This window comes from Oncorhynchus kisutch, linkage group LG20, assembly GCF_002021735.2.
Source record: "Oncorhynchus kisutch isolate 150728-3 linkage group LG20, Okis_V2, whole genome shotgun sequence".
NCBI lineage: Eukaryota > Metazoa > Chordata > Actinopteri > Salmoniformes > Salmonidae > Oncorhynchus > Oncorhynchus kisutch.
In genome coordinates, this window is record NC_034193.2 from 31176109 (window position 1) to 31189070 (window position 12962).

At 44.6% G+C, this 12962-nt stretch overlaps 1 protein-coding gene across 1 annotated transcript in view; it reads right to left on the reverse strand.

The window, feature by feature from the left end:
- LOC109865854 (cadherin-23) overlaps positions 1-12962 on the reverse strand; it is a 555430-nt gene that overhangs the window by 193106 nt on the left and 349362 nt on the right. The window contains exons 18-19 of the mRNA XM_031799369.1: positions 10234-10361; positions 738-810 (exon numbers count right to left, since the gene is read on the reverse strand). Of these exons, the coding sequence (XP_031655229.1) occupies positions 738-810; positions 10234-10361 (201 nt within the window). The remainder of the gene's footprint in view (positions 1-737; positions 811-10233; positions 10362-12962) is intronic.

The window sequence follows — 12962 nt, forward strand, 5'->3', positions numbered from 1 at the left end:
AAGCTGAAGCGCAGCTGGGTCATGCAGCAGGCAAAGGCGGTACTAGAGTTTTATACATGGGGACGCCAGGGGGTGGCCAAGGCTACTTCAGGGGGTCCATAGACCATGACAAAATTGGGAATTTAATTTTAATGGTTTGAATATGAGTCAAATCAATTAAAGAAAATTCACACTGAAATGTTTTCTTCTGTTTCCTTATTTCTCCTGGTTAGCCTATTGTCTCTGCAAAGGTTGTTGCATTGTAACTACAAAGTGATTAAAAATGTCACTTCACTTCACATTAAGTTGCTTGCTCCTGGGTAAGTACATTGTAAATACATGATTGTCCCTTTAACAACATTGTAATTACAGAGTTGATTGTTAAAGTTGTTACATTGTAAGTACTACTGTGTAGCCACATAGTAATAGGGGCAACTTATTGTAACATGTTACCATCTTTTCACATATTCACCAACACTGTTATGGCAGAAGCACACATTTTGAGAACAGCCATAATGATGACACTCCGCTGTCATTGTAATGATGCAACAATTAAGATACCTAAATATGAGCTATTGCATAGCATGACTGCTCTATGGATATGCAATGGATATACATTAACCTTTAATAATGCGGTTGGGATCTGTTAAAACACGTTCATAAAATGCTTATATATGTGTAATAAAAGCACTATGGATATGTAGTCATAATAAATTGTTACCTAATAAAGTTATTATATTTATATGACTCCAACTCACCTGCAATTATGTTCTCAGGGATCTTGACGAGGTAGGAAGGCTTGCTGAACTTTGGCGGGTTGTCATTCTCATCCTATGGGAGAAGGCGAGCAAAGACACACAACAAAAAGTATAACACTTAAACACAATACACAAACGCATTACGATATGTAGTCTGTTTCTTTGTGTGTATATGTATTGTGTGGAAGTCTATTTGTTTTAGCATTCTGAGTCTCTTGGTCAGTAGTAGTAGTAGGATGTTGTTGATTTTATTGTAGTTCTCTCTGGGGTCTGTATAGATTCTAGAGGGATAGTGTCTTTATCCAGCCATGAATATTTTGCTGTGACACTTCTCTGTTTCTTTATTATGGTTCTGATTACCAACATATTGTACCAGCAGGGATTTAGACACCCAGCTTACAGTGTTTGTGTGTGTATTTGTTAGTGTGTACTATGTATTAATCTATTTGAAAAGTCTCTGATGCAAGATGAGGTATGAATCCCAGCAGTAGCATCTGCATGTGACATAATGGGAGAATCCATGTGATGAGATGCACAGAGAGAGTGAAGTCCAGAGCTGTTCGGCTATCCCCGGGCACCGATGACGTGGATGTCGATTAAGGCAGCCACCCGCACCTCTCTGATTCAGAGGGGTTGGGTTAAATGCAGAAGACACATTTCAGTTGAATGCATTCAGTTGTACAACTGACTAAGTATCCCCCTTCGCTGTGTCTGTCTGTGTCTGTCTGTCATTCAGTGGAAGAGAGGGTCACACACACACACAAACCGACGACCACATGGGGTTATCACTGTGTGGAAGCATCACACACAGGGCTTTTGTAGTGCAGCACAAGGGATAAATAGTAGCCTGAGTGTCAGTTGTCAGTGTTAACCTTCTATAGCACCTGCCACAGCAGGGGACACTCCAGAAATAGTGACAGATATGAAAGTGTTTGTGGTTAATTGTCTATGTAGCTATGGTTTATTAACTGTTTATGTACGGGGTTAAACACTTCTATATGTTTTTCTCGAATGTGTTTCTCTATGTAAGGATGTATGCTCCCTAACTTCTTGACCGGTGTTTTGGCTCACTGCAATGTACTGCTTGTTTATACAACACTTCCTGTCAAGAACAGAGACACCGAAGCCCAGCCAGCCTAGCTAGCCTGCAGTTGAAATGGAGGTAACTAACAAATGTTTTCAACGCTGCAGGAGCTGTGTTTATTTTGTTGTATTCTAGGACAATGTCGACCGTCTGGGCTTTCAATGTAACAACTGTTTGCTTGCAGAGGACTAATCTTGGGAATTTAAATAACTGGCAAACTTACACAAGCTACTGGGGAATCTATGCCTGCCTACTTTCTCTTTTACTCCAGTAGCTGGATGCTGCTTACTCCAGTAGCTGGATGCTGCTCTGGTCTGGTGAGAGTGTCGCCGCCGTCTTGTCTCTCCACAGCCGACTGGCCACTGCTCTGCAGGGATCCTTCCCAGAAGATGTCACCCTCTTCCCTGGAGAATGGAGTTAGTAGGTTGCTTCTGGATGACTTAGGGTCAGGAATAGGATCATCTACTACCAACCAGCCGTGGAGGCACGTCACTCGCAGTGGAATTCGAAAGCAGCGGCCTTTGGCAATAGGGGCCTCCTTTGCGATGAGAAGGCCGGACCGGATACAGACTTCAAAAATCTTGCCGCCCTGGATCCAGAGGTTCTGGCACCTTCATCCTTGGGGGCTTCCACTTCGACATCGGATCCTGAGGTACCTGCATCCTTTGTTCTGTCTCCATCTCCGGTGGCTTCTACCTCAGGTTCAGATCTTCAGAGCTCCCCCTCATCGGATCGTGAGGGTGTATAAGACTCTGGCCCCTTCATTAGCCACGATGGATTCTATGGCTGGCTCGGGTCCATCGGGACGCACCTCCCATCGGTCTTCTAAACCACTCGAGGCGAAAGAACGGCCGGACCACCTCAGCCAATTCACCTGCTGTCGTCATCACCAGCTCTATGGTGAGAAACTATGTGCTATCCTGGAGCACGAATACAGGACATTACAAGGCTGCATCCTACCATTCTACAACAACTGCCGGGGACTGACGCTGTCATAGTCCATGTGGGGTCAAACTACATTATAGGGGCTAGCTCGGAACTGCTAAAAATGAATTATAAAGAACTGATTTGAGCTCTGAAAGATTCCAAAAAGCGGTCAATTATTTCAGGCCTGTTACCATTGCTGGGCTGTGGCTGTGAAAGACTCAGCAAGCTACTGGCATTACACACCTGGCTAAAAGATTACTGTTGCTCTGTTGGCATTAGTTTTATAGATAACTTTGACACCTTATGGAAACAGTAGACGCTCTACAGGAATGACAGAGTCCATCCAAATCATCTTGGCTTCTGGACCATGTCCACGCATTTCAAGGTTGCATTGAAAAAGTTACTTGTCAGTGACCCAACCCAGATAATCCCTACCATTGTGTTGCTGTGCTCATGAAAATGTACATTTTCCCAGGGGCATTGGCTGTCATAATGAAGTAACATAATTTATGTCCCTCTAACTCCCCTGAAAGCCTCTGCCAATCCTACAGCTATTGTATGCAGTACTCATGCACCTATGAACCTGAGATATATGTTAGCACTGATGCTAGTTCACCAGAGTAGGAATATGTTTGCCCTAGTAGGAAGACCACTGTGTGCAGCCCACATTAACATATGTAGCCTAACAAACAAGGTTCATGGAATTAATAACTTGCTAGTAACAGATAACATTCATATACTGACTCTCTGAAACTCACTCAGATAATAACTGATGATTCAGTGGCAGTAATACATGGTTTCAACATCTTCAGAAAATACAGGAATGCCAATGGTGGAGGTGTTGCCATTTATGTTCAGAGTCATATTCCTGTAAAGCTTAGATACGATCTCATATCAAATGCTATTGAAGAAATATGGCTACAGATTTTCACCTGCCTCACCTAAAGCCCATTCTTGTGGAAAGCTGCTATAGACCAAGTGCTAACGGTCAGTATCTGGATAATATGTGTGAAATGCTTGATAATGTATGTGATATCATCAGAGGTATATTTTCTGGATAAGCTAAATATTGACTGGCCTTCATCAAGCGGCCCACTCAAGAAAAAGCTTCAAAATGTAACCTGTGCTTGCAACCTGGTTCAGCTTATCAGTCAACCTACCAGGTTATTTACAAATAGCACAGGAATGAAATTATCTACATGTATTGATCACATCTTTAAAAAGCAGTATCCAAATCCAGCAGATGTAGTGATCACAAATCTAACTGCCTATTGCTCAGGCCCTGAAGCAAGAATATGCATATTCTTGATACCATTTGAAAGGAAACACTTAAGTTTGTGGAAATGTGAATTGAATGTAGGATAACATAACACAATAGATCTGGTAGAAGAAAATACAAAGAAAAAAACCCACCTTTTTTTCCCCCAGCCATCACTCTGCTTGTAATTCTGATGATGGGAGCAGTGTATGTCCATTTCAAATGGTTAACTTGAAGTATGAGCGAGCTACAGGACATTTAGTGTGATGTCACCCAGGTACATATGGGCAAATCGTGAAAGAGACATTTGCATTCATATTACATTTTTCTGCAAGAATATCGTAAAATCTGTATACATGGACTGTGATTTAGCTTTTCCAGTATTAGTAGCCATATTATAAGTTCAACATTTGCAAAACAACCAGTTTTCATAACTTAATAACTGTGAATATTCATATCATTTTTGTCCAAAAGTCGCAAAAGACAGGCACCTACATTTTCGAACAGACACAGGGTGTCCTGTGAAAGCCCAGCTCATTAGCTATCTAGCTAGCTCCGTTTGACCCCGATTGGTGGTAATTTGACAAAGCTGGAGTCGTTCAAGGGAAGACCGCCGTGTCATCGGCGTGACATGAAGGCGCCGATCTCTGACAAAATATTGTGTCCTGTAGGATATACTACACCCTTAATGATATAGTGAAGTCTAGTTACAGTCTAGGATCTATAAGGAATACATATGAAGGTGATTTGACTCGTTGAAACAACGTTTAGGGTGAGATTTTCGACGTTCGACGTCACCGGTCTTCTAGCCAGCTCATAGTTTAGGGATCCCTATTGTTCCTGTGGATATGCCCTTTCCCTATTCATGCCTTAGATAGTCGACCATTAGGGTCAGGGTTTATCAGGGAGGAAACCGCACCTTTGTGTATGATAACGCAGGAGGGTCACAAGGAGAAGATGAGTCTTTTCCTTATTGATTCTCCTGCGTATTCTGTGGTGCTAAGCCTACCCTGGTTAGCTTGCCATAACCCCACTGTTTCTTGGCCACAGAGGGCTCTCACGGGGTGGTCGCGAGAGTGCTCAGGTAGGTGTTTAGGGGTTTCCGTTGGTGCTACTACGGTGGAAAGTCCAGACCAGGTCTCCACAGTGTGCATTCCCCCCAAATATGCCGATTTGGCTCTCGCCTTCTGTAAAAAGAAGGCGACTCAATTACCACCCCATCGACGGGGGGATTGTGCGATAGATCTCCTGGTAGACGCTGCATATCCCAAGAGTCACGTGTATCCCCTGTCGCAAGCGGAGAAGGAGGCTATGGAGACATATGTCTCTGAATCCCTGCATCAGGGGTTCATTCAGCCATCCATTTCACCCGTCTCTTCGAGTTTCTTTATTTGAAAAAAAAGGATGCCGGTTTATGCCCGTGCATTGATTGAGGTCTTAATAAAATCACAGGGAAATATAGTTACCCGCTACCTCTGATCAATATGGTTAATGCACGGGGCACGTTTTTTCACAAAATTGGATCTCAGGAGTGCGTACAATCTGGTGCGTATTCGGAAGGGTGATGAGTGGAAGACTGCATTTAGCACCACCTCAGGTCATTCTGAGTACCTTGTCATGCCATATGGGTTGATGAATGCTCCATCAGTTTTCCAATCATTTGTAGATGAGATCTTCAGGGACCTGCACGGGCAGGGTGTAGTGGTGTATATCGATGATATTCTGATATACTCCGCTACATGCGCCGAGCATGTGTCCCTGGTCCGCAGGGTGCTTGGTCGCCTGTTGGAGCATGATCTATATGTCAAGGCTGAGAAATACTTGTTCTTCCAACAATCCATCTCCTTCCTAGGGCATCGGATTTCCACTTCAGGAGTGGAGATGGAGAGCGACCGCATTACACCCGTGCGTAATTGGCCGACTCCAACCACGGTAAAGGAGGTGCAACGTTTTTTGGGGTTTGCCAATTACTACCGGAGGTTTACCCGGGGTTTTGGTCAGGTGGCTGCTCCCATTACCTCACTGCTAAAGGAGGGCCCGGTGCGCTTGCAGTGGTCGGCTGAGGCAAACTCTGTTTACCTCGGTGCCTGTATTGGCTCATCCGGATCCCTCTTTGCCATTCATAGTGGAGGTGGACACATCCGAAGCTGGGATAGGAGCAGTGCCCTTTCAGCGTTTGAGTACGCCACTGAAGCTTCGCCCTTGTACTTTCGTTTCGAAGAAGCTCAGCCCGGCGGAGCGAAACTATGATGTGGGGAACCGAGAGCTGTTAGCTGTCGTAGAAGCCTTGAAGGTGTGGAAGCATTGGCTTGAGGGGGCTAAACACCCTTTTCTCATCTGGACTGACCACCGCAATCTGGAGTACATCCGGCAGGCAAAGAGACTGAATCCTCGCCAGGCAAGGTGGGCCATGTTTTTCACTCGTTTTGTGTTTACTCTTTCTTACAGACCAGGCTCCCAGAACGTTAAGGCAGACGCATTGTCTCGGCTGTATGACACAGAGGAGCGATCCATGGATACCACTCCCATACTCCCAGCTTCGTGTCTGGTGGCGCCTGTAGTGTGGGAGCTGGACGCGGACATTGAGCGGGCGTCACGTGCAGAGCCCTCTCCCCCTGAGTGTCCAGCTGGTCGTCTGTACGTTCCGTCTGCTGTCCGCGACCGATTGATCTATTGGGCTCACACGTCACCCTCCTCTGGTCATCCTGGGATAGGTTGGAAGATGCGCTGTCTTGATGGGAGGTACTGGTGGCCCACTTTAGCTAAGGACGTGAGGATTTATGTTTCTTCCTGCTCGGTGTGCACCCAGTGCAAGGCTCCTAGACACCTGCCCAGAGGTAAGCTACAACCTCTACCCGTTCCTCAACGGCCGTGGTCACACCTGTCAGTGGATTTTTTGACTGATCTTCCACCTTCACAGGGTTACACCACGATCCTGGTCGTTGTGGATTGGTTTTCGAAGTCCTGTCGTGCCCTCCCTTTGCCCGGTCTCCCTACGGCCTTACAAACTGCAGAGGCCCTGTTTACACACGTTTTCTGGCACTATGGGGTGCCTGAGTATATAGTGTCTGATCGGGGTCCCTAGTTCACATCAAGGGTCTGGAAGGCGTTCATGGAGCGTCTGGGGATCTCGGTTAGTCTTACCTCAGGTTTTCACCCCGAGAGTAATGGGCAGGTGGAGAGAGTTAACCAGTATGTGGGTAGGTTTCTGCGGTCTTATTGCCAGGATCGGCCGGGGGAGTGGGCGAAGTTCGTGCCCTGGGCAGAGATGGCTCAGAACTCGCTACGTCACTCCTCCACTAACCTTACCCTAATACACATTGAAATGGAGTATCAGCCGGTTCTGGCTCCTTGGCATCAGAGCCCGACCGAGGCTCCTGCGGTGGACAATTGGTTTCGGCGCGCTGAGGAAACCTGGGAGGCAGCCCACGTCCACCTTCAGCATGCCATAAGGCGCCAGAAAATTGGTGCCGACCGTCGCCGCAGTGAGGCCCCAGTGTTCGCACCAGGGGACAGGGTCTGGCTCTCGACCCGAAACCTGCCCCTCCACCTGCTCTGCCGGAAGATGAGTCCGCGGTTTGTTGGGGAGAGTGAACGAGGTATGTTATAGGTTACAACTGCCCACAGACTATTGTTATTTCTCTCAAATCTGCGATGATGAAACAAAGCACTGCATGATTTTTACAACTGTCCCGTTGACGGGATGCCGATCCCTAAGAACTACAACTCTATAGGCCCAGGAGACCAGACAACGTGTAGTGTTGGCTACACGGCTGGAAATGGTTCAACTCTGAGACTATCGATCACTACAGAATAAGAGCAAATCCTAGACGTAGAATTACTAGTCTGCAGCTGGAAATTGCGTAAGTCTAGTACGAGAATACCGACAAGTGCAGAAGCATCTATTCTATGCAACAACCATCTGTACGCCTGACGTACCATTACAACAGACACTATCCAGAGCTGCTGAGAAAATGCCAACTACGAAAGACATTGTGACTTCTGGGGAAGTTAACCAGAGACTATCTGATGAACTGACTCTCCAGCAGACGGACCGGCGATTCCAACAGAGAAGACAACAACGACATACGGGCGTAAATATATACATTGGAATTAGTTATCAAATGAGGGGCCATTCATTGTGCAAAGGATTAGCATTTCAATTAATATAATGATCAACTGTGTGTAGTGAATCCATGTTGTCTTTCCAGCTTTTACCTGTGTCCCACCCCTTTCCATTGTCTATTGAGCCGTCATACACATTTAGCCCACTAGGGACTTATCAATGCATTGTGTTAGTAACTGATAACGGTATTCTTTGTTTATGTATTTCTGTGATTTGTTTAGTTAGATAGTAAATAAATCATTAAGCCAATGTATATTGGTGATTCGTTATGGAGGCTAGGGAGGCTTGGGTTTGCGATGTTCAGTAATGAGAACTGATGAGGTAATAAAATACATGAATACAAGACTGTACTCAATAAGATATGAACATATTCTAAGAGTTATATTCGGGAATTGAGACTCTATAAACAACATATTCCTGTGGTGCCCCAACTTCCTAGGTAATTAAAGTTACATGATTAGTTTAATAGCGTAATTAAATTACATATAGAGAATGATTTGATAAGCTGGTCTTCACATTTAATGATAGTCCAGGCACTACAGTGTATCTTACTGTAAGATACAACACTTACGCGAGTAGGGTGACGTTACCCCTAGATGGCAGTTTTGCATTTTCCCCGCTAATGGTCAAGGTCAGGATTGGGGAGGGGAAGCTGATCCTGGATCTGTAGCAAGGGGAAACTTCACCCCAGAGCAGTGTAGGCCGCTACACACACTTAAACAGAGTGACGTAGGTTTGTATACGGTCCGTTACAAAATTTGAGCAACACAAAAGTACGTAGAACTATACTACGGAATCAGTGTCCCTAAACCAGGACGGTTGTTGCTCAATATCTCATAATGTGACTAAAAAACATTGTATACAACAGCCAACTTTCTGGGACATAGGAATATATATAGGCAGACATCTTAAATTCTTGTTAATCTAACTACAGTGTCCAATTTGCAGTAGCTATTACAGAAAAGAAATCCAGTGCTATTGTTTGAGGAAATTGCGTAACAACAAAACCCTTTCATCACGGCAACTGGTTTGATACAATCACCTCTGAAATACTGTACTTAGATTCCGTAATCTTGCTCTGATTTGTCATCCTGAGGGTCCCAGAGATAATATTGAGTGTAGTTTTGTATGAAAAATATATATTTTTATATTCAAATGTAAAAACTGGGTTGTACAGTTTGACCCCGCTGTTGTCTCTGGCTCAACACCCCGCCTACCCACCTGGCAATCTAGATGTATGAAAGTTTGAGTATTTTCTGTAGGGAAGCTAATGATCCATCATGTATGACATAACCTGGAGTGTGTAAACTAAAAAAAATGTATTACCAAAATGTATTATAAAAGTGGCAAATCTTTAATTAAAACTTTTTCGGGATTGGTGTCCCTTCCACGGATCGGTTGAGCTAAGGTAGGCTAATGAGATTAGCATGAGGTTGTAAGAAACAAGACAATTTCCCAGGACATATGATATTGGCAGAAAGCTTAACATCTTGTTAATCTAACTGCACTGTCCAATTTACAGTAGCTATTACAGTGAAAGAACACCATGTTATTGTTTGAGGAGAGTGCACAATTTTTAACATGGAAAAGTTATTAATAAACAAATTAGGCCAATTTGGGCAGCCTTGACACAACATTTTTAACAGAAATGCAATGGGTCAGCCATCTAGTGGGCAAAATCAAAATTTCACCTGGCTGGAATTATATATTATGGCCTATCTCTTGCATTTTAAAGATGATGGTACAAGAAAAATACAAAAAATGTGATGTTTTTTTCTTTGTATTATATTTTACCAGCTCTATTGTGTTATATACACTACTACATTCCTTTTCCAATTTCCATAAACTTCAAATGGTACCAAGAATATGCATATCCTTGCTTCATGGCCTGAGCTACAGGCAGTTAGATTTGGGTACGTCATTTTAGGTGAAAATGGAAAAAAATAGCTAATCCTTAACCTGTTTGCAACAGTAGTACATGACAGGATTGGGATCAATTCAAAGTGAAGTCAGTGAGTGTTGGATGAAACCTACATGATTGTTGCATGCATGAGTGTTGGTTGAAACCATTAGAAAGCATAAAGTTGGGTGATGTACTAACAAACAGCTCGACGGTGACAGAGACACTGCTGTTAAGGGATGGGTTCCCGCCGTCTTTAGCCATCACAGTCAGGTAGATCATTCCTTCAGGGACCATCTCGTAGTCCAGAGGGCTGTTCACACTGATCACTGAGGACAGGAGAGAGAGAGAGATAATAGAGCAACTTTATATTTTGGTTACATTAAAACAATGTACAACTGCTAATGTAGAACTGCTAATAATGTTAATTGCCAAATACCAAAATGAATGTGCTTCAATCTATAGCTAGAGGACTCCTGGAGTGATAAGTATAATTTCTGTCTTATCTGTTGTTGTCTAGGCCCTGCAGTGCCTAGCTCCACTCCCATTCCCCAGGCGCAATCATTTGCTTACTTCTGTAACCATAAAAGCCTTTGTTTCATGCATATTAACATTAGAAGCCTCCTCCCTAAGTTTGTTTTATTCACTGCCCTAGCACACTCTGCCAACCCGGATGTCCTAGCCGTGTCTGAACCCTGGCTCAGGAAGACCACCAAAAACCATGATATTTACATCCCTAACTATAACATTTTCCGACAAGAGAACTGCCAGAGGGGGCGGTGATGCAATCTACTGCAGAGATACCCTGCAGAGTTCTGTCTTACTATGCAGGTCTGTACCCAAACAATTCGAGCTTCTGCTTTAAAAATCCACCTTTCCAGAAACAAGTCTCTCACCGTTGCCACTTGCTATAGACCACCCTCTGCCTCCAGCTGTGGCCTGGACACCGTATGTGAACTGATTGCCCCCCATCTATCTTCAGAGCTAGTGCTGCTAGGTGACCTAAACTGGGACATGCTTAACACCCCGGCCATCCTACAATCTAAGCTTGATGCCCTCAATCTCTCACAAATGATCAATGAACCCACCAGGTACAACACCAAATTGGTAAACATGGGCACACTCATAGATATCATCATAACCAACTTGCCCTCCAAATACACCTGTTTTCAACCAAGATCTCAGCGATCACTGCCTCATTGACTGCATCCGTAATGGGTCTCCAGTCAAACGACCACCCCTCACCACTGTCAAACGCTCCCACCACTGTCAAACGCTCAGCGTGCAGGCCTTCCTAATCGACCTGGCCCGGGTATCCTGGAAAGATATTGATCTCATCCGGTCAGTAGAGGATGCCTGGTCATTCTTTAAAAGTGCCTTCCTCACCATCTTAAATAAAGCATGCTCCTTTCAAAAAATGTAGAACAGGAACAAGTATAGCCCTTGGTTCTCTCCAGACCTGAATGCCCTTGACCAGCACAAACACATCCTGTGGCATTGTGCATTAGCATTGAATAGCCTGATAGCATCGAATGACAGCATCGAATTAGCATGATATGCAACTTTTCAGGGAAGTCAGGAACAAATATACACAGGCAGTTAGGAAAGCTAAGGCTAGCTTCTTCAAGCAGATATTTGCATCCTGTAGCACAAACTCAAAGTTCTGGGACACTGTAAAGTCCATGGAGAATATGAGCACCTCCTCCCAGCTGCCCACTGCACTGAGGCTAGGAAACACTGTCACCACCGATAAATCCACTATAATTGAGCATTTCAAAAGGCATTTTTGTACGGCTGACCATGCTTTCCACCTGGCTACCCTTACCCCGGTCAACAACCCTGCACTCCCCACAGCAACTCGCCCAAGCGGCCCCATTTCACCTTCACCCAAATTCAGATAGCTGATGTTCAGCCGGGCTAGACAATCTGGACCCGCTCTTTTTAAAATTATCTGCCGAAATTGTTGCAACCCCTATTACTAGCCTGTTCAACCTCTCTTTCGTATCGTCTGAGATTCCCAAAACTCATCCAGAACGTCACAAGCCACCTGGTGTGCATCATTCCCAAGTTCTTCCATGTCACTCCTCTCCTCTGCACAATCTACTAGCTTCCAATCAAAGCTTGCATCCACTACAAGACCACTGTACTTGCCTACGGAGCAGCAAGAGGAACTGCCCCACCCTACCTTCATGCTATGCTCAAACCGTACACCCCAACCTGAGTACTCCGTTCTGCCACTTCTGGTCTCTTGGCTCTCCCAACCATACTAAGCCCAGGGAAAACTATTTTCTGTCCGTGCACCCCAATGATGGAACCAGCTTCCCCCTGAAGCTAGGACAGCAGAGTCCCTGCCCATCTTCCGAAAACCAATATCTTCAAATAGTATTTTAAATGAACCCACAAATAAACCCAGAGCTGCTTTATTTAAGAAAAATGTACTTACACTAACCACGTTTCCATCCACAGTTTTTATGTCAGTAAAGTCATACCATATAAAAAACAATCACCACAGCTGTGATGAAAACAGGCAGTTCTTCAGCAGAAATCGGGTCCTCTCCATGTTCGGGCAGCGCTCGGCGGTCTCTAGCCATCATCGATCCACTTTTCATTTTCCATGTGTTTTGTCTTGTTTTTCCTCACACCTGGTTTCAATTCCCTCAATCATTTGTTGTGTATTTAACTCTCTGCTCCCCACATGTCTTTGTGTGGGATTGTTTATTGTAAGTGCTTGTGCACGTGTTGTTCGGTGCGTGACAGGTTTTTGTACCCAATTATTCTTGTTATTTTTATGCCGTGGGTTTTGCTATTAAACTGCTCCGGCTATTACCAAGTTCTGCTCTCATGCGTCTGACTTCCCTGCCACTGATTACGCACCCCTTACACTTGGAGTCACGCAATGATATGGTGTGTGGTCCTCCCACTACGACTTG